General features: G+C 46.9%; 1 protein-coding gene across 1 annotated transcript; it reads left to right on the top strand.

The window, feature by feature from the left end:
• The first annotated feature begins 4,129 nt into the window (after positions 1-4,129).
• LOC144168494 (uncharacterized) lies at positions 4,130-20,352 on the top strand. The gene is made up of 6 exons (XM_077697463.1): positions 4,130-4,163; positions 12,683-12,789; positions 15,968-16,033; positions 16,756-16,830; positions 17,988-18,041; positions 20,239-20,352. Exons 1-6 carry the CDS (start codon positions 4,130-4,132, stop codon positions 20,338-20,340), a joined length of 438 nt encoding a protein of 145 aa, XP_077553589.1. The 3' UTR covers positions 20,341-20,352.
• Positions 20,353-21,564: the final 1,212 nt, after the last annotated feature.

Genomic DNA, 21,564 nt, shown 5'->3' with positions numbered 1-21,564 from the left:
TTAGGAGAGGGGGAGGCTTCGAGTTGGGGTGGCGTTATCCTTATCTGTGACCCATTCTTTCCTGTACCGCTATAACTCCCCGTTTGCGAACAGCTGTCCCTTTTGTACGCTTACCACGCCAGAAGCTGACGCTAACCACTTGTTATGGACATTCCCAGCACTTAGAAATGCGCGATTGCAAGACCTCCGAGGCACAGGGCTCCATCCTTAGAGACCCCACGTGTAAAGCATTAGATATTGGGGCCCCAGCATCGTTCTCTTCTCCCAATTTTGAGTGAAACGGGAACAATGCTTTGAAGACTTTATATCAAGACTTTTCAGGAATTTATATAAAAACTTTTTATGAACCTGAAGACTTTATATTATGCCGTAGAGCAATCTCTCGTACAATAAGAGTTGCCGTCTGTGTTTTATTTGTTCCGCGCGTGCTTCATGCCATTCTAATCGTCTCCAACTAGACCAACAGCGGGAACTGCTTGGTGGTCTTGGTAATTGCACAATTGTTTGCTGTTGGTTGCTCAAAAAAATAATGAAATAGTACTTCGTCCTTCGAATCAAGAGATGGACCATTCGGTGCCTCAGGTGTCTTCGCTTACCGGTTCCACTGCCTCGCCATATATCTCAAACCGCTGTGCTGTCCCGAAGTTATTGATCAATATTTTGGTTTTCTGCATATTAATTTTCAGGCCCACGGTTCTACTCTGTTTGTTCAGTGCGGAAAGCATGCTTTGCAATTCGTCCCCCGAGTTACTTAGCAAGGCAACGTCATCAGCAAATCTGAGGTTACTGAGGTATTCTCCATTAACCCTTACTCCCACCTGTTCCCAATCCAACGTTCTGAATACTTCTTGTAAACATGCTGTGAATAACATTGGAGAGGTTGTGCCTCCTTGTCTGATGCCCTTCCTTATAGGTATTTTACTGCTCTCCCTATGGAGGATGATGGTAGCTGTAGACCCACTGTAGATATCCTCTAGTATTCTTACATAATGCTCATCTACCCCCTGGTTCCGTAACGCCTGAATGACTGCTGAAGTTTCTACCGAGTCAAATGCTTTCTCATAATCTATGAAGGCTATATATAGGGGTTCAGTATACTCAGCGCACTTCTCTATCACCTTATTGATTGTGTGAATGTGGTCCATTGTTCAATAGCCTTTACGGAACCCTGCTTGTTCTTTAGATTGACTGAAATCTAAGGTTGCAGAGATTCTGTTAGCGATTACCTTTGTAAGTACCTTGTAGACGACTGACAGTAAGCTGATCAGTCTGAAATATTTCAAGTCCTTCATGCCACCTTTCTAATGGATTAGGATGATGTTCGAGTTCTTCCAAGATTCTGATACACTTGCGTTCATTAGGCATTGCGTATGCAGGTTTGCCAGTTTTTCAAGTACAATTTCTCCGCCCTCCTTCAAGACGTCTGTTATGTGATCCTCACCAGGTGCTTTGCCACCTTTCATTTCTTTCAAAGCTATCCTTACTTCTTCGGTCGTTACTGGTGGGATGGTGGGACGGAACATGTAAACAAACAATTTCAAACATTATGCAATGCGGGGTAATGTGTCCTTGAGTGCTTACATAGAAAGAGACCGTCCAGCTCCGCTATGGTGAGCCCTTGCGCGACTTAGAACAAGCTTCAACATTTTTTTAAGGCGAGAGTCTTTCTTGCGCTACTTGAAGGCAGAAATTTTGGTCTGTCTGTCTGTCCGTGACTCAATTCAGCCACCCGGCCAGTAAAGAGAAGCTATACCCCCAGCCAAATCAAAGCTTTTAAGTCCGGTGTTAACGTTCACACTTGTCAACATTGTTTAACAAGAACAAGACATTACGCAAATATAAGGAAGAAAATTAATACAGGAGTAATATTTGCAGTGTTCCTTTATTAAAAAATTCTGGGATGCTTGGTTTTCGCAATAGTACGAATCAATAATACTAATACTTGGAAATAATACTAATCAATAATAATAATCAAATAATACATCAAATGCAGAAAACCGTCACATGCTGTTGTCCGCGGAACCTGGCGCAATTTAAAGTGCCTCGATTCACGCGCGTCTTTCCCACACGACAGCGCTGGTATCGGGGAACCCGATTTAGAGCATTCGAACGCGGTAAATGTATATTTACTTGAGCAAGCCTGGTCAGTTACATGCTGAATCTGCTGCCAAAACGAAGATGTACAATGCCGGCGCTCTGTTACGTTAGCTGCTCTACATCTGTGTTTGTAATACGTTTGTCGGTCCTAGGCAAAAGGTTTGCATGAGTTGGTGTGAATGCACCTTCATGTTTGACCCATTCAATAAGCAAGAAAAATGAACATAAAAGATTACAGACGAGAATTTGCAGCACTTCCCGTAACATTTTAGCTTCGCATTTTTTCTGTTTAGCGCTGTTTTATACGTGAAAAGTCGCTCTGTGTGTCTCTGCGAATTGCAACTCGATTCGAAAACGACCCTTAGGGAGCCTCACGTGCAATATCTATACGGGGATATATTGTCGTGCTCAATAAAACGTTTTCTCCCTGTCTCTCTACGAACATTCAGCGCTTCGCAAATACGCGACTTTTCCCCTTTCTCTTGTTGCCATAAAAATTCGGAACTGCAATCCCTTGTATTAGGAAGGAAGGAAAGAGAACATTTAATTCTGAAAATCGAGTGAGGGTAAGGAGGGTGTGAAAGAAAACGGGCAAGGGCGGCCATCCTAGACAGGAAGTCGACGTGCCATGGCCTCTGACCTAGACCGTTCGACGAGTGCAGCCTGGTCCTTGATATGGCCGCTGCGCAGACAGGGAGAAATTTTATAGTATTGTGAGCAGAACAATGTTGTGAGGAAATCCTTCCCCACGGGAGAAATCCTTTGTCCAAGATGCCTTGGCGCTGGCTAGGCGCCCTGGCCTACTGCACTAGTCGTGTCTGGTCCTTGGACGCGTAGCTGGTCAGCTATTCAAGCCACTGCCCATATGTAGGGCTGGGATAACGGTAAGCATTGGCTTAACAATGTCAGTGGCAAACAAATGCAATATGCTTGCCGTTCTACAGCGTATGCCCTCCCTTGTGCGTGGGCGGCTGTGTAAATTGTGCCTCGTACGGGAACATATACCCCCGGCGAGAATCTGAGCGGAAAAGCAGGTCATCCAGGGTCCTTTTTCTGCGCTCCAGAGCATTCAAAGGGTCACGAGATACTCTGAAACACTTGACAAGCGCATGCAAACCTTCAAGCAACCCTCAAGGTTTTAATAACTCTAAAAGTTCGAGTGATCCGTCAAAACGTCATTAATATTCCAGAAAGATGTCGGCAAATCCGTTAAGCAATGGGAAGCAATCGGTATTTTTATAGGCGGTATTCGTTGAAAAGTTTAGCGGTCAATTTGTTCACTTGGCAACACTGGAAACGGCCACAGAAATGGCCGATGCGCCACGGACACGGCGCGGTTTGGCCCACTGCGCCCGCACGCCGAAGAAAAAAAAAACACTTGCGTGCGCCATCTGCTCCGTTCGAATCCGATTCTAAACAGCGGCGTCAACAGAGATGTTCTAAACGGTGGCGTCGACAGAGATGTTATTAATCGAACTCACATTGAACTTGAGGCAATACTTTGCGTTCGCTAAAGTAGAGTTTGTAACGTGAAACACAGTCACATATTTCACAGTAGTGCTTAGCATGGACAAGTACCGCCATCCCGCGGAGCCCGACGTAACGAGTGTCGGCGCACTGGAGGAGAAGAGGGGTGCCTGATCTGCCGGAGGGGCGCACAACGTCGCCTAGCAACAGACGCTTGGACACAGATATGGCGGTACACACTTGGTTGCCTGCATGCATTCCACATCATTGAATACCGGCTATACTGCAACTGGGTGACGAAAAGCACTATGCTCGCGAACGGTCTGCAGCCTCCGCTCAGTCAGTCAATCAGTCACCAGACTGTATCGATGTGGAGGAGCTATGGACTCCCACAGGAGTGCAGCACCCTGTCTTGGCCCTGAGCAATCCTTCACCGTAATTACTGGAACGTTCATCAGCAGCAACATTATCGTCATCATTACCACCTTCTTCGTCATCTTTGCCATCACCATCACCACCCTTATGGCACCGCCACCTTAAGTCAGGCTCCACCCACACAACGTCGATGCGGCTGCGGAACATGGAGAACGGAAACTGCGGTGAGCCTCCCCCATTAAATGCGCAAACGCCAATGCACGGCGATGGTGACAGCCTTGTAGTAAAGGGCAGCAAAAGCGACAGCATGGCGGGTTCGAAATTGAGATCTTTCTTCGCCGGATTGTGTCTTGAAAACGCTCCCGATGGAGCTGGGGACTGCCCTTCGATGAGGTAAGTGATGATCCCATTCCCTCACCAGGCATTAAAAAACCTGGGATGCGCCTACGAAGGAGTGTTGGACCGCTTCTTCTCTGATGCACGCATTAGCCCTATCCCTTTCCTTGATCGCGAAAAATGTGGGCATCCTGACGTCGATGACCAGCACATTCCAGAAGAGTTGCGGCTGTCCTCCGCGGCGGACCATGGCTACATCGTAGTTGATCTGGGTGATGAGCTCGCATTCGTGTTCAGCCGGAAAGCGCCCTTTGAAGACCTCTCAGCCTGTGGAACGGAGTAGCCAACGTGTGGATGAAGATGCCATTTGGGATTGTGAGCAGGCCGTTCACGTCGTGGAAGTGCGTCCTGCGAACCACAGTGCACACACGTTGTGGATGAGCTCAGTCGGCAAACTACGCTCTCGAAAGACCAACGAAAAGGACTCCGAAGGACAAATCGTGACTGTAAAACATTTGTTTACTCTTGCCCTGGTCTAGAGAGTGGCACGATGTGTACCCTGTAAAACTTAGCCTTTTTCTTTGTCTCGTCTTTCAAGGTTGTGCACCGTACCCGTGTCTTGACACTAAAACATTCTGGCTACCCACTTTCATAGCTTGCTGCCTGTTACCCACCGCTGCGGCATAACACGATGGTTCTGCGGCATAACACAGTCAACTTTTTTTCGTTCTAAATTGAACTGTTTCTTTTATGTCATACAAAAGAAAAAGAGCAACACGTGTTTATCGAGGCGCTTCTACAACTGTGTAACACAGCAACGTGGCGTTTCATTACGTGCTCTGGGTGTCTTTCTCTGGGGGAACCCATCAAGCGTTTTCCAGAACCCTTTCATAAAAACTTCAGACACTTCTAATATTTGGGATAGCGCCGGCAACAAAGACAGCGTTATGGCATTGTTCTTAAATGCGAAAATCTATCAGCCGATAACATAACGAGTAATAGACAGACCCTGGTGTACGACTCCCAGGCCATGGTTAAGGCTCGAAGCTCAGCCCTGCGCAAGTAGAACAGAACGAACTCGCCTTTGTGCCCATTGATAAGCGTGGGTCGCGCATAATAAGGTGTCATTGCAAAGCCCTCCTATAATTTACGTCCAGACAGGAGTCAAAGCGATTGGTCAAGAACGTGCAGTAAAAACGATGCACTGCGATAGGCTCACTGCTAGGGCCACTTGATGTTTACGTAAGCTGAGTATTAGTAATGCCGACCGAGTTTTCCCTCAAAATATTTTGGAGTTTTACTAGCTTCATAAAAATTACTAGCTTCCTTTAAGAACAGCGACAAAAAAATAGTCGGCGAACTTTAGCCAAAGGTGTTAGCAGATATTGCTGTGACATGCGATTGTCCGACCCTTGTTAACCGCACGAACAAAACAAAGCAATAAGCTACAGTAGAATTTACAAACTCCCACGAACGCTCGAATGTAAGTTCTGCTCTTCTGCAGCCCTTTCTCTGTGGTTCATGCGATGTTACAATAGGTTATTCTCTTTTTGTAGCTGAATGCTCTGTTGCAGGGTCGTTATTAGTCGAAAGAGAAGCGCGTGCACACTTTTGCCCTTCCAGGGCGTACGTCTCACTGGCGGTGAAAGCACTGCTGAGCGGAGTCAGCAAACGAAGTTCTATCGGTATTGAGTCGCATGGTGAACTGGCCGCGTATCAGCAACGTGCTTATGGCATACGCAATTGCACATCAGGACCCAAGTAAGAGCCTTGCAAAAAAGAACTTTCGGCACATTACGTTTCATTACTCATATTAAAGCTGTTGAGGCGAGCCTCGCGTTTGCATCGGTGATGGTTTTAGACAAACAAAAATTTCCCCGCATTTCCCCGAGGGGAAGAATGTGAAAGTGCGAATGCACGAGTTGAATTTGCGCGGTTCGGTAATGTTCGCTAAAGAGAGATCACACACACACACACACACAACTACAAAGAAAGAAAGATGCATTTATTCACAGACACCTATTTGTGTTGTCGTTGAACTTGATTGCTAGAGCGGATCTCAGCTTTGAAATTTCGTGTCAGTACTCCTTTAAGCGGGTGCATTAGCCCTTCTCACGCCCGATTCCTGGCCAATCCCCCACGTGGGTATGTGCCATGCACAGACACCTATTTGTGTTGTCGTTGTACTTGATTGCTAGAGCGGATCTCAGCTTTGAAATTTCGTGTCAGTACTCCTTTAGGCGGGTGCATTAGCCCTTCTCACGCCCGATTCCTGGCCAATGCCCCAAGTGGGTATGTGCCATGTCAGCGGCCAGGCAGCGCGCGCCCATCTCCCCCCGTTGCCAAGGAAGACGAGGAGCGCGCGCACCCGCAGCTGTTGCTATGTGGACGGACGGCGGTCGCCGGAATTCAGGGTAGCTTATAAAGTGCATTCGCACTTAAAATCCAACGATGATTACTATGCTCCCTAATGCGAAATTTCTCCGCAGAACTCGAGTCTTCTCGGTCACGGCGCATATCTGCTGCGTCTCAGGATGTGATCGCGTGTTCTTCGAACGCATGACGGCGCACGTTACTGTGCTGTTATCACGCAGCGCGTCACCACCGCCGGCGACCATGCTGTTGTAAATCGTGTTTGAACCTCACGCGCAGACGTCAGGTGGTTCGTATCAGCCACGCACGGAGTAGTAGCATCTGCCGAAAGTGTGAGGGGGAGGCAGTGAGAGAGATGGCACCATAGCAGCGCGTGCCGCCTTCCCTCTCACACTTTCGCCATGCGCTCCGACGAACGTCTCGTGTGGGCTGTGCATACTGCTTTCCCCCTCCCCTTTTCGCCACATTTTCCTCCGCCGTTTTCTTCCTGCCTTCGCTCGCTCGGATACAACGTCGACGCCGAATGAATGAATAAAGCTTTATTGGGAAACTACCAGCCGGGTTAGGTACGCTCAGTTCAGGGCACCTCTAACAAATTTCTTTACGAAATCTGCAAGGCGGCGTTGGTCGTTTAGGGCTGGTGATTGGAGTGCTGCTCTCCCTCCGGGGAACGGGCTGCATCCTTCGAAGATGTGGTTCTGGTTGAGAGCCTCGGAGCACTTTGGACAGGTGGGGGTTGGCGTTCCGTTGTAGAGGGCCACTCTGGCTGGGGTTAAGAGGGTATCCATTTGCGCTTGCCTAAAAAAGTACTTGTTCGTGTTTCGATAGTTGTGGATGTGGGCGAAAGTACGGGTTAGGCTGATTGCGGAGGTCTTGGAGAGTAATGGGTTTCGGGGGCGTAGGTTCCTGGGGCTGGCTGCGGTTGCAGGGAGCCCGGAGAGCGGTGTCACGGGCGAGCTGGTTGACTCCTTCATTGCCCTCTAGCCCGGCATGACCAGGCACCCTGTAAATCCTTACGCCTCCTTTGATGTTTTGAAAGAGGCTGTGTGCGCTAAGTGGGATGTTATTGTGTAGTATGCGGGTGCTTGCTTCTTGTGAGTAAGTATAGGTGTTAAGGAGACTGTGTGGGGATGCATGGTGGACAATGGCTTTTCCAATAGCGTAGGTTTCTGCTTCTGTGCTATTCAGGCAGGGGCATATGTCGGAGGAGGAGAAGCGAGCCTCGCACGTACTTACTGCCCAGGCTCAGATGTTTTTAGTAGGGTGGCATGCCGCGTCCGTGAAAACATGTTTTTCATCAACGGCTTTAGTGATCTTTTTAGAAAAATATTTGGCTCGGATTTGACGTCTTTCGTCGTTTTTGCGAGCCGCCATGTGCCTAGGTATAGGTGCTACAGTGATGCAGGCATGGTCTTCGCGGGCAATGGGTAGGTTTGCTGTGGTAGCCTGATGAGTGGAAAATCCCAAAGAACCTAATAATTCCCTGCCTGGTTGGGTTTTCCGAAGCCGTAATAGTTGATGGTGGCGATGGGCTGCGATTATTTCCTTGCACGTAACATACAGCCCCGTGTTTCTATGTGGGTGTTCGCCGTGCATATAGGAACACCTAAAGCAAATTTAGTAGTCTTTCGAATGAGGGTGTTAATCCTCTCGTGATGGTGATTTGTGAGAGTGCAGTACCGTAGCGCGTATCTAATTCAGGAGATAATAAGAGCGTCCTGCAGTTTTAGTAGATCAGCTTCCTTCAGGCCGTGGTTTAGATTTGCAATTCTTCTGCAGACATTTAGTAATTGCGCTCCTTGTCTTAATATATGAGCTAACGCCGAGTCTGCTTTGCCATTGCTTTGGATGTGGAGTCCTAGTATCTTCATCTCCTTGCTATTCGTTGATTGTCTAAGTGCAGTTGAATACTCTGGGGATTCCATTGTGGTTAGTGAACTGGGAGGAGTTGGGACTTTTCAGGGCTGCATTGGAGACCGATTTCTTTGGCGGCTGAGCTGATGGCGAGAAGGGCTGTTTGTAGAATGTCTTGAATTTGTCCTGGGGAGCCTTTCGAGGTCCAAATCGTGATATCGTCTGCGTATAAGAGGTGTTGGAGGTGTGGTATATTCTTCAAGGCCCTGTGTATTCTTAGCGTGGCCAACGTGAACAGTGTTAGGGAGATCACTGTTTCTTGGGGAATTCCTTGTTGTGGGTGTTGGATAGTAGGCGTTTGGTGATCTCCTACCCGTAGGGTCAGTTTGCGTTCCCTGAGGAAGTCCCGAATGTAGTTATATATCTTTGGCCCGCATTTCGTAGCCTCCAATTCGCGTAGAATTGCATCATAGGCTATGTTACCAAAGGTTTTCTGTAGGTCCACTGCCACGATGGCTTTGAGTTGCGCCAAGCCGGGATCCTTTGTGACATCTTCATATAGGGCCAGCAGGGCGTCCTGGGTCAACAGTTTGGGTCGAAAGCCAAATAAATTATATGGGAGGTGGTGAGTGTCTTCAAGGTGGTCCTGAAGTCGTCTAAGAGCCATCCTCTCTAATAGTTTTCCCACATTGGAGGTTAGAGTGATGGGCCTGAGGTTTGTGGTGGTGATGGGTTTTCCGGGCTTTGGTATGAAGATAATCTGGCCCGTTTTCCACTCCTCGGGGAGCAGAATTTTGTCGGTCCAAATGTCATTAATTTTTTCCAAGAGAAATTCCTGATCGGCATCGCTAAGGTTGCGGAGGGCCGAAGTGGTGATCTGATCAGACTCCGGGGTTTTGAAGCCTTTGCAGGTGTTGATGGCCGCTTTGAGTTCATTCATGATGAAGGGTGCGTCCATGTGTTCGTTTTCAGGGCCTTGATAGTCTACATACTTGGGGGAGGCGATCGGTGAAATATGTTCTTGCCGGATTTCTGTAAAGCGTTTTTGCGGCTCTTCGTGTTCATTGACCAGTTGGGCGATTTTCTGAGTAACCACTCTCTTGGAAATTGCTGGATTGAACAGGTGTCTAAGTAGCTGCCATGTCTTCTTCATACTAAGCGTACCTTGAAGGCTGTCGCATATATCAGACCATTGCTGCGCTAATAATTTTGAAGTATATTGCTGAATGTAATTGTTCAGTCTGTTGATACGAATACGGAGTGAGCGATTCATTTTGTTCCTTTTCCAGCGTTTCGTTAAGCTATGTCGAGCTTTCCAGCAGTGAAGTAGATGTTTGTCTGCAGCGGGTTTCCCTTTGTATTGTACTGGATATTGTGTAAATTTTTTACACACCCGTTTGAGCTGATCGGTCCACTCTGTGATGTTTTTTGCTGAGACTTGCGAGCGGGTGGCTCTAACTTTGTCCCAGTCGGTGAGTTGTCATCTCCACTTGATTCGACGTGGTGCGAGGTCGATGTCGATTAGGATCATGTTATGATCCCTACCGAGATGTTCTTGTGTGTTGTACCATCGGATGAGTAGTCCTGCAGTGGAAAACGTCAAGTCGGGGGACGTATCGCGCTCTAGGTGGGGCCAAAACGTGTTACAGAAATTTATAGGAGTAGTTACCCTGCTCTCCTTGGAATAGGAGATGTTTAAGGGGAGAGGTATTGACAGTGCAGCTATTCAGTTTAGCACAATGTTTGCTACTCTCCCAAATGTGCCACAAAGATGAGCGTGGAGGAATGGCGACTCCCTTTACCTTGCGGTTGACAGCCTGCAGATGTAGCACCCTGCTACGCTGCTTTGAACCCGACTGTCTTCGCTTATTCCAGCTGTTACGCTTATCGTGTTGGTGTTGTACAATGAATTGACGGCAGACCGAGGCTATATAGCCACTCAGGTGAAAAAAGCATGGTGCCCTGTATTAAAAGCTACTACGTTACTGGTGAGAGCGTACAAGGTACTTGGAAACATTTAGCCACAGTTTTCCAGTTTATAACACTTGAGCTCGACAATTCACTGAGATTCACCGACAGCTAATGACAAAGTAGTAAAGGGACCCTGCCACACTTTCGATAAGCGCTTTAACTCTTTATTTCTCGTCTGGAAGCACTGCGAAAGCTACAGTTATCGCCAGTACAGAGCGGCACTGAGTGATTTTTTCGTTGCACCAGATCCGCCTTCCCTTTTTGCTTTGCTTTTGTGGCTTTATTTTTAAAGTTGCCATCAAAAAGCGTTTATTCCTGCAACTGAAGGAAAACCAGCCAACTGCCGCTACATGGCCTTAGTGACGTAATTCGGGCTGTCGAAGAACGTCAAGACCGGGAAATAGAGAAAAATATTTTGAGCGGGTTTACAAGTTATCTGATGGGCATAGAGCAGTAATTTTTGACTGAGGTACTATGCGACCCCCTAATTTTAGTACTGGGTGTGTTGGGTGGGTACGCTGTGCAAGCATTTAAGATTTCAAAAAAAGGTAAAATAAAGAGTTGCAGAGTCCCTTTAAGCCCCTTAGGACGCACTCGCGCATAGTTGATTTGCCATAGTCCTAGCACCTTCTCCAACGGCCTAGCGAGAAGGTAGCGGATGTGATGGATACCAACCGGCTGCACAAACAGCGAAAGGGCTCGTGTTGACGTCCCCTTTCGATTACGCAGCCATGCCCCGTAAACTGGCCTGGCTGGTCGCTTTGCTCTGCCTATTCCAAGACTTCGCACGGATGGCGCCAGGCCAGAAAAAAAGAGTGTTTGATCCCTGCGGAAAAAGCCCAGGCAAGTTTTTATACCTCCGTTGGTAGTAATTTATTTAAGAATCTACATAATATGACAAGATTATTTAATGGTAACCATGTGACGTACGCAGATATATCCCGTTCGACAGTTATGTTTTGTTTATAGCTGTGTAAATTCCAACTAACGTAATAAACGTAACAGCACCGTAGATATAAGCCTTATTTTTAGGTTTATAATTATAGTCTTACTCGAACAGCTCTTGGTCATGATGCATTGGGATGTTTTATTAACCATTCTTTCCGTCTTCATTGAATATTTTAAGCATAATGTTGAGTAAAACCGGGTTGTAGAGAGCTGGTGCATATTTCTTAAATAAAGCAATTTGTGGGTCAGCTTCTTTCTTCATTTCCGCTCCTCGTACGCTATCCTATACCCACATCTGTCTTCCGAATTATAAAATGGGGCTGGCGGTGGTTTAGCTTAAGAAGAAGCGAGTTTCAAGGCGATCTGCTTTGATTGTCGCACCGGAAACCGACTTAACGTTCGATAAAAAGAAAGCAAGATGCAGTTGCCGAAGTTTGACGAATAGAAATGCTTAAAGGCAAACATGTTCAATACTTCAAACTATCTATACCCTTCAATATTTACCGAAAACACAACAAGTTAAACCATCATGCAACTCATGCAAAACACACTTGAAAAACAAAGAAAAAAATTGGGGGAACGTCTACTTACTTCGCCGTAAATGTCGTTGGTAAATGATAGTCGTCGGCCATGCCTGATTTGTAACACTTTCCTTCTGTTTCCCTCCCACAACTAAGGCTGTTCTCCTCCTCTCTCCCTCCTTCTATAAGGGATCTAATAAAAGTTAGCTCAATTCGGCACAATGTTACCACGTTTCCACAGCTTCAGGGATACATAATAGAACTTTAAGTTTCCTTATATTGTTCTTGGAACGTACAACTCTAAGTGATATCTCTTGTTACTATTTACGTAATATATCTCAAACACCGGATTTTTTTGCCGCTTTTTCTATTTTCTTTCGTAAAAAAAAACAATCTCGCATTCATTATTTAAAAGAAAGGTGCTACTGTGGGTTATTTGCTCAATTTTTGCCTCGAATGTGCGTAATGTTTCTTTTTTGCTGAAAAATGTCCGCGTCTATGATGCATGCCACCCGTTTCAGTAGTTTAGAGCGCTTTTGCCTATATAAACTTGTTCTACAAGCATACTTTCCACTTTTCACCGCGCGGCTTAAAAAGTTTAGTGTGAAATTAGCACAACTACTGTGCTTAAAAGTAATGTCGAAGGAAGGGTCACACACTTTTAAAAACACGGGAATAATAGCGCCGGTGAGAGCCTGAAGAACTTCGCTCTTTGAGAATTGAACTTGGGGGGTATGCAGGCCTCATCACCACTTCTCGGAGCGCTGCTTTCGGGGCAAGATACTTCGAGAGGTGCGGCAAAGCACTGGTTGTAAAGTACCCTTGGACTTTGGCTACGCTACTGAAGGTACGAGAAGAAACTGTAAATAAACTCGAAGCTGGCAAGACAACCGGTTTCGTAGGCCGAAGCCACTTACCCTGCTACGTAATCGCGGTTACGATCACAACCGCGATAATTTTTAGATTGTGTCATAAGCGCTTGTTATAGAGATTGATATACAGACTGGAGTAAAGCAGCCAGTGGCAACAGCGGCAAAGGAAAGCAATATAGTTTGGAGTAATTGTTCAAAAATGCCGCAGATGCCACACCGCACGTGAACGAACCCATAATGTACAAAACGGTCTTATAGCAAACATTACAGGCAATCCTGTTGAACCTTCGAAAACTATTTAAATTTGTATGACGGCTTGGAGTTTAGGAAAAAATTATACGCTCACATTCGGTTCTAACGGAATGATTACGCCTTTTTAGGTCCGGGGCTTTTGTTAGGCAAGAATTGATTGATTTGATTGATTGTGGGGTTTAACGCGCCGACGCAACACAGGCGATGAGGCGCGCCGTAGTGGAGGGCTCCGGATTAATTTTGACCACCTGGGGATCTTTATCGTGCGCCGAAATCTCGTACACACGGGCGTTTTTGCTTTTCGCCTCCATCAGAAAAGCGGCCGCCGCGGCCGGGAATCGAACCCGCGACCTCGTGCTCAGCAGCTCAACGCCTTAGCCACTGAGCCACCGCGGCGGGTCTTGTTAGGCAAGAAACAATTTTTCCTTTAAAAATCGATCGAAGCTTCAGCCTTTCCCTATTGCGTCCCTCTCAAAAAGCACGCTCAGTCGCCAAAAAATGAAAGGTGATCATACGAACGAGTGGGTTGTACTGAAGGTCACTGAATTTGAGGCATGCTCAAATTCATATTAGTACAGCATGCCATTTCGCACCGTTCGCCCGGATTGCGCATGTCCGACGTTTCCAATAGACGGTGTTAGAGCGCGCAACCTGTGGTGAAGGCTCGATTGATCACCTTTCATTTTTGGGCGACTGTACGTCGCAAAACGAGCCGCAGAGCGCCGACATAAGCCAACAAAGCCGTGAAATGCAGCCGCCATGATGAAGGTTAGGAAATACGGACCTCGGGCCTGTGAAACGGGACTACCGATAGAGCTTGTTGCATACGGGAAGGAGTCTCCAAGCCGAGCCCCGCCGCCTCCGACATGCGTGTGGTAGCGTGATGAAGCGAGTGGCCAGCCAATGTTGCTGCCTTGAAGATGACGACAAGAAGCTGAAGGCAAACTTAACTGCTTTACTGCATGGCGAGAGATCAGCCGAAGCAAGGCATGAACAATGCCCCAAAGGGCGGGGTTACAGTACAGGACTGGAGCAGAGTGACAGCATTGATTCACTGCTCTAACAGGAATGGACTTCAGCGCTTGGGACATCTTATTTATACTCAAAGCTCAAGCGGTCAAACAAGCGTTTCCTCTAGTTTTTGTACACGGCGCGAATATTACAGACACACACAACAGTCTTTGCAAAGTTCGTGAGCGGTCGGTGGTAGCGGCGCACGCTTAGCCCGAGAGAGGGGAGAGGAGGTCTCCGCAACGGTCTCCGCCTCCTTCAGACGTGTTTCTACACGCTTCGTCTTCCACCGCCGAAGCTTGAATCACGCAGACATATAGGCGCCAGCGATCCGGACTTTCCCACGCATGTAACTGCGTGTTTGTATATGTTAGCTGCAAGCCTGAGTCAACCGACACAGAGGCGACTACTCGAAAGGCGCACGTAGTGGAGGCTTCACCACACAGCCGAAGAGTTCGCACTAAGCTTGAAGCACAGCGGCGCGCTGATTTAGAACAGCTTCCTTGCCGGGGGATCCGAGATCCCCATGGATAAGGGTCCTCAAGTGTTGTCCGGAGGTATGCTCGACAGACGCTCGACGTCAGCCCTGGGCTGTAGAACACCGTGCTGGAGCTTCACCGGGCTGGTCACTGGACGAATAGTGGCTCCCCAAGAACGTCTCTGGCTCGATCAGGCAAGCAACAGAACAACAGAGGAAGACTCAACCGCATCACTTGCAAGTGCGAAGACAAATCCACACTGAAGCTCCACCAGGCTTTTGGTTGCGATAAAATACGTAAATAGCTAACTACACTAGTTATATTTTAGTCCAGCAGTACTTTAGCCATACACACACACATTTTAAAAGTGACATTTCGCGTAATTGGAAATGTCCCACACAAAAAGAAATGTAATCCTAAACGGTGAAACCTGCTTCGGGAAAAATAATGCAAACGAGAAAGTCAGGCGTCTGCAGGACATTTCTCGCACTGAGAGATGCGATCTGAGCTCTCGTCATTGCCCCGTGCTTTCCTCTTTGTTAATCGCCCCTTAGGTGCACCCGTTCTCTGAAGGCGACTGCGAACGGTGCAAGGCTCTTCGAAAATGAAACTGAAAGCATGACAGCTGACGGAATAGTGAGGGAAGCCTGCCTCGCAGTGTATAACAGCTGTAATCTGTGTTTTTTAGATACGACGAGCGCACGGAAAGCTTTTATTTACGTTTATTTCACGGGCTAAACCACTTAGGAACTGTTTATTTCAGGAAAACATCTATAGATGCTTCTTCAATGAGCTCTCGCTTTTCACAACTTTTGTGACGTTACAAACCATAGTATCCAAAAACGTACGGGGCGTCATTCCTATTTTCACGTTTCTGGTATTGTCTGACTTACTGAACAACTGCTAGTTGCGAGAATGGTGAGTTTAGATTCTCTGCACCAAAATCCATCGATACAGGTCAACTTGTTTTCATCCCTTTGTGTCATTTTCACTGCGTAACTTCACGAGGCGCCAGCTTGACTTCGGCTGCGTTTCAAGGTCATATTGCTAGAATAAGGTGTTTTCTGGGTTTGTATCTGAAGTAATAGACCATTCGCTCAAATAAGAGAGCAAAGTGTTGAGCCTCTAGATGGGCAAATTAATATACATAGTCCGTGTAGCAAAGCGCCGACACAACTGATACTGGGAAGGAAGTTTCTGAAAAACATAAGCTCTGGAAATTATCACTAAACGCACAAAACTTGATTTATTAACGACAGTTCATCGAGCACCACAAGCAAGAACGAAAAGTCGCCAACACAATTTGGCCGTAAGGTACCCTAGGAACGTCAGATGGAACACTCTTATCACTTTTTAACTCATATCAGTTCTTTATGAAATGTCTAATAGCATTCTGTTTTTCTTTTAACAGTTTAACGAGAAATCCTGCATTGCAGGAAGGCTATGCTATGCATTTCACATAAAGCCGGGCCAAAAGGTACGTATTTCCGAAAAAGCTCCTGTTGGAACGAAATCACTGTTTCCTGCGCAGCAGCCAATTTTAGCGAGCATGTACGCACGTACAAGCACCAGAATAAGTTTGCTGACCTCGAGAGCAGGAATTTAACAGGTTTCTTTTTTTCTTCGTCTAACAACACGTGCCCCCTATTGTGCAATTATTTCCGACAACTCTCAGCGTACTTTGCGCAGGGAAATGACGCATACAACTGTACTCAAAGGAAGGTTTGCAATGTCATTAAGAAATAATTCCACTGGACGTGTGATAGGCCGTTCAGAATTGAGACCTGTCGTAAGCGGCCCCGATTCAGGCTCAAGGTTACTGCTCCTAGAAGTAGACAGATGAAGTGAATTCAAGTTCGTCGACACAAACATTTTAAACTACCGAATTTAGGCTAATGAAATCTAATGGTCAGTCATCTGAGCTTAATTCTGTCAATTTTTTCTTCCTACGTGAACGATTATTCTTTGAAGCGTCTATGTTCTTTTCAACCGCAAAAGCCTCGTCCACCGGTTCGCTGCCTTGGTTTTCTAAGCCGATCAGCCCTCCGGCTTTAAGAGGTGGCCGAACTTTGTCCTGGAGTGTTTCAACCATATGCACGGCCTTTGTTGCACTCTTGATACGACTATATCCAAATTCATTTGTGCAAGTGGGCGCACTAAGCCATACACGTAACGCTAGCTCATGCATCATCTTTTCAGAACAACCCTGGAGCGCTGCAAGGTCTCAAGGAATGTCTCTTCAATGTGGGCAACTTGATACGATACTCGAGACCGGTGGGCGCACATGGTTTGACCCTTAGGACGGAGGCGGTTTATTGGTTTCGGTTACGTCACAAATATCAATAATTAAAACGTGTGTGACACTGCGGAAACTACTGTAAAATGTTATTTCTTGCAAGTGAATCATATATGTCGCACTGCAAGAGAAAAAAACAGCCGTAGAATCTATTCTCTAAATAGATTTGGGAGGGAACGTATGAATGAACTTACGAGGTTAACTCTGCTCCCGCCTTTTTGTTTACGCGCCGAGAATTCCCTTTTGTTCTTTTTTTTTTCACATAAATGTTCCTTTCTGCAGGAAAATTGTCCCTACTGTGTTGTTAAACTCTAAAAATCCCGGTCATGCGCAAAGGCTGCAGCAGAAACATGGTGTGGAGATAGGTTGGCAGACATACGACCGATTTATACGCACTGTTGGATAGCGTCACTCCAAGACAAATATTAAATTAGTAACGGCCGAAAACTAGGAATTCCGAGCTAGACCATCTCAAACGGAAATTAAAGAGTAAGTATATCACTCTACAAAGAGAAAAATGCTCTAGCCCTCACACTATATCAGCTTGTGCACCTGCGATGGGAAGGGAAACCGCAGACAAACAAATCGGAAAGCTACCAGACAACGCTGCGCACGCAAGGTGAGCGCCAGCATTGGAATGGTGATCACCATCAGTGGTGATGGCACAGCTAGTAATCTTTCCAGCGGGTGTCTTGCAGTTGACTTGTGAATATGATGTAATGGAAAGAGAGCAGTGAGGATACACTATATTTTGTTATCTAACAATCTTTATCAGTACCTACCAGTGCGCACCAGAATGAAGACGCATGCGAAACACAGTGAAGCGACCTTAGTTACCCGGTCAAGTTCAGTTGACATGTACTAAATAACATCCAGTGCAAGCTTTATATGAATTCGGAAGCCTCTTAATGCACCACGCGGGAATTTCACTTTCAATTCCTTGTAATCACACCTGCGGCGGTACCATTAACAGCGTCGGGGAAAATAAAACAAAACAAAACAAAACAAATAGCGCAGAAAAGCTGCCATTCCGGTCAAGAACCTTTACTTCTGAGCACTGAACTGTGATATTCGCACTAAAACTTGTCTGTTCTGACTGCAGCTCACATTATCATGTTGTTCGTGTTCGTTGCAGGAGTTATTCCCGTTGAGCGTAAACGAAATGGAGGTGCTTAACGAGCGAATGAAGGTACGAATGTTTTTTTTTTTTCTATGTGTATGTCTAAAAGCTAAAAAACAGTCTGCTCATTCACAAATCCCGATACCTCAGACAAATTAGAAATTTTTGTTGTCTAAGCGTTCAATTCATGGGGCCGAACATCGATCCTGCTTTATTTACTGATCCCTGACTCCTTTATTTAGGAATATCATACGCTTTCTCATGATCTCACTGTTAACGCACTGAAATTCTTCAAAAGTTGTTCGGCGTAAAGCATTTCTGGCTTCAACCAGCATGCGCCTGCATTTTATGCCCATCTGTTAAAGGAAGGACAGTTTATATTCTTGGAATTACAACAAAAACCATTCAGGTTATGATCGCATGTGACTAGCGAGGATACGAAAGCTTTGCAAAGGAGGAAAACAGCAAGGAGGGGAGTGAGAACAGCAACTTGGTGGCCACTTGTCATCTGCTGGTCTGTGTGCCGGGAAAGCGCACACGGTGCATGAATGTCCGTGCCAAGCAGGGCGACTTTGTAGGGCCCCCTTGAATCAGCAGTTAATCGTGTTTTCCCAGAATAATTCTCCATGCATGCAAACAACTCCTTTACTGCGTTGGTTTCGCTTCAACTTGTTCACCTACGCAGGTACCAATGGTGTAACGACGAATTCGAGTCCATATTGTGTGGTACTTTTTTTGCGATAGAATGCCCGTTGGCATAAAAATAACTTATTTTCAATTATACATGGGCACCCGTCTCTCGAAGGAAGTCAAGAAGGGAGTGGTGGTGGGGTCCCCAGAGCCACCGTTGAAGGTCGGGGTGTCTTCCAGGATGGAGGCCTGTGCCTCTCAGGTGTCGCCTTCTGGCTGAGGCCAATGAAGGACACGCCCATATGAGATGGTCCGCATCAGCTTGTTTGGCCGGAGCTGTGCAGAAGGGGCAGGTGTCATCGAACGGGGCATGGTAGCGTGGTGGCCACGCCCGGGTCACAGCAGGTGAAAGCGCCACTCCAACGCGAAGTCTGCGCAGCAAAACCTCTTCCCAGCGAGCAAGTCTACTGGGGAGGTCCGTTCAACACGGTGGGATGAGGGCACGTGTGGCGCGACGCAGATCGTCCTTCCGTTGGAGAAAGTTTTCTATCGGACCGGTTGTTAACATTGGCAGCGGCCGAGGAATATACATCGGGTGACAAGCCATATCCCCTGCTATGTGAGCGGGGAGCGTATTCCGCCTAACCCACACCAGCCTGAGAGAGCAGGTGTACGTGTCTAGTAGTGTGTAGATTTCCCTTGAAATAGTACAATTGTTGGATGCTTGGCGTAAATCCCGTATCGCCGCGGTGGAGTCCGTATAAAGATGTAGGATGGCACCCACGGGGGCGCGCTGTAGTGGGGTACTTATTCTCGAAGACAAATCAACAGACTTTCCCTGCCTTCGCTTAGCTGACAGTATCCAAAAATACGCCTTGTAGCGAAGGCTATGAGCTTGTAACGCGCGTGCACCAACACACACGCATGCCCACACACACGTGCACGAACACACGCACACAAACACAGACACACAAAACACATGCGCGGACAGACGCACGCACGGACGCACGCCTACGCGCACAGACATCAGGGTTCGAATCGTGTGGCACAGGCGGTGCAGTTAGCGTTTCAGCATCCTTACGGCATTGGCGCAACGCGAAAGGTCTAGTTCACTTCACGAGCAGCGTGCAGCACTGTGGATGCCACATTGTTGTAACAATCCGCCATTGAGACCGTCATTGAGACCAGCAGATGAGATCAAGAAGTTTGTGGGGATAAATTGGTCGCAGTTAGCACAGAACCAGGGTAATTGGATATTTATGGGAGAGGCCTTTGCCCTGCAGTGGGAGTAGATAGGCTGGTGATGAACTCACGGTGTCCTTCTAGGGTGTCCAGCTGAAAAAAAGCGGGTTCCACCTGCCAACGCGGGGACGGCGATGTCCTTCCTTTCAAGGCCGCAACACCCATTGTCAGACCCATTGTCATCTGGCCGCTGAAAAAATAGCACTCTGCGTTAGACGCGCTCACGTGAGTGGACTTTTCAGGACAATGTAGCCTTCGCTGTGCTACGCGCACAATGGGGAAAAGAACAACATCGACCTGCTGACTGAGCTTCTGTAAGCAATGCCCGCAAGCGTAGATGATCCTTGAGTCACATAAATTTGTCGCATAATTTTTCTTTTTCATTTTCGTTCAGAAATGCGTGAGCGTGGACCTGTTGCCGGAAGACGTGAAGGTGGCCATGGGCATGCTTCGCTACCTGCGTCAAGGAATTCTCATGACGGGAAAATATTCGTGAACAAAAACAGATGCTATACTGATTTCCACTGTTGTGCGTATTTCTGGGTTATTTTGTGCTCGGGCGCTTGCGTTTCTGTCTTACGCCCGTATACTCATGGACCTCTGCTTTGGGACTCTTCCGGAAAGAAATTTTAAAACAAGTTTCAAATGTGCGTTTTTATGTGCGACAGTAGGAAGCTGTCATGAAGTTGCCATCTGTGCATTTGTTGTGGTGCTGCAAAAATAGGCAACTCATCCTGAACTAGACCAGGAGAATGCACTACTTGGCGTTCTTGGTAATTCTGCGATTGTTTCAATAACGAAAAAGTAGTGTCATGCTTTTAATCTAAAGTTGGTTGATTGGATGGCTTCAGGTGTTTGAGAATTGTAACAAACCTTGCGAAATGCGATACCGCTTTTTTTTTTCTAAAGAAACATCTATTCATAAAATAGTCGTAGTACACGTGTACGAGCTTCCAGAATCATCACAAAATTTCTAGCGAAGCTGGTAGTTTTATCGCCCTCTTATAATCTCCAGAAAACGACAAGGAACCCCTCGAACTACTTACTAGTGCCCAGAAAACACTCTGGAACTTTGCACGGCGTACTTGTCTACATGACACCGGGTAAGCGTTCCGTATCACCGGGATTTGATGCTCTCGATGGCGTTCATTGGAAACTTTTTTTTTCAAAAGCCCTGGTTAAAGGGACCCTGCAACACTCTTTGAGCAGTGCAAGTAAACCTGCGCGACGTTTAGTTTACACTGCCAGGAATACCTGAACCAAATATTACACGTGCACGTGAAGCGGTTAGCGCGTAAATTGTTCTGAAAGACGTGGAAAAACCAACCGCGCTTTCTTCAATTCTCCTCATTATGCACCCCTGGCATGGCCTAAACGACGTCATTGAGGCCATGGCTGTCCATTGGCAGTCACTGGTCAACTTCGCAGCTAATTTGTCGCATTTCGTGCGACGATCTGCCGTCGTCGGCGACCTCTTCTATGCCGGAACCTGTACGCACAGTTTTGTCGTTTCTTTTGTTTTTTGAGTGTACGCGGAGTTTGGGTGATGAGCTGAATACTTCCATTTCAACCAGACCACTCGACAACAAACGTTTATTGCTTCAAAAACATCCTACCAGCCTGAGCGCGCGCTTGCGAGCAGGCAGCCATGCCTGCTTGTTTGCGGCACCAGACAGGAAACAGACCCCTCCACGTTGCCGAGAAAAGGAGAAAACTCCCC

Source organism: Haemaphysalis longicornis, unplaced genomic scaffold (assembly GCF_048455015.1).
Source record: "Haemaphysalis longicornis isolate Haplotype H1 unplaced genomic scaffold, Haemaphysalis longicornis Haplotype H1 scaffold_2, whole genome shotgun sequence".
Taxonomy (NCBI): Eukaryota; Metazoa; Arthropoda; class Arachnida; order Ixodida; family Ixodidae; genus Haemaphysalis; species Haemaphysalis longicornis.
The sequence above is the reverse complement of the archived record's forward strand: the minus strand, read 5'-3'. Positions and strand labels throughout refer to the sequence as shown.

Coding starts and splice junctions, on each gene's coding strand:
- LOC144168494 (XM_077697463.1), top strand. CDS start 4,130: ATGCGGCTGCGGAACATGGAGAACGGAAACTGCG. Junction 16,034..16,755: donor ACATAAAGCCGGGCCAAAAG/GTACGTATTTCC, acceptor TCATCTTTTCAG/AACAACCCTGGAGCGCTGCA. Junction 18,042..20,238: donor TGCTTAACGAGCGAATGAAG/GTACGAATGTTT, acceptor ATTTTCGTTCAG/AAATGCGTGAGCGTGGACCT.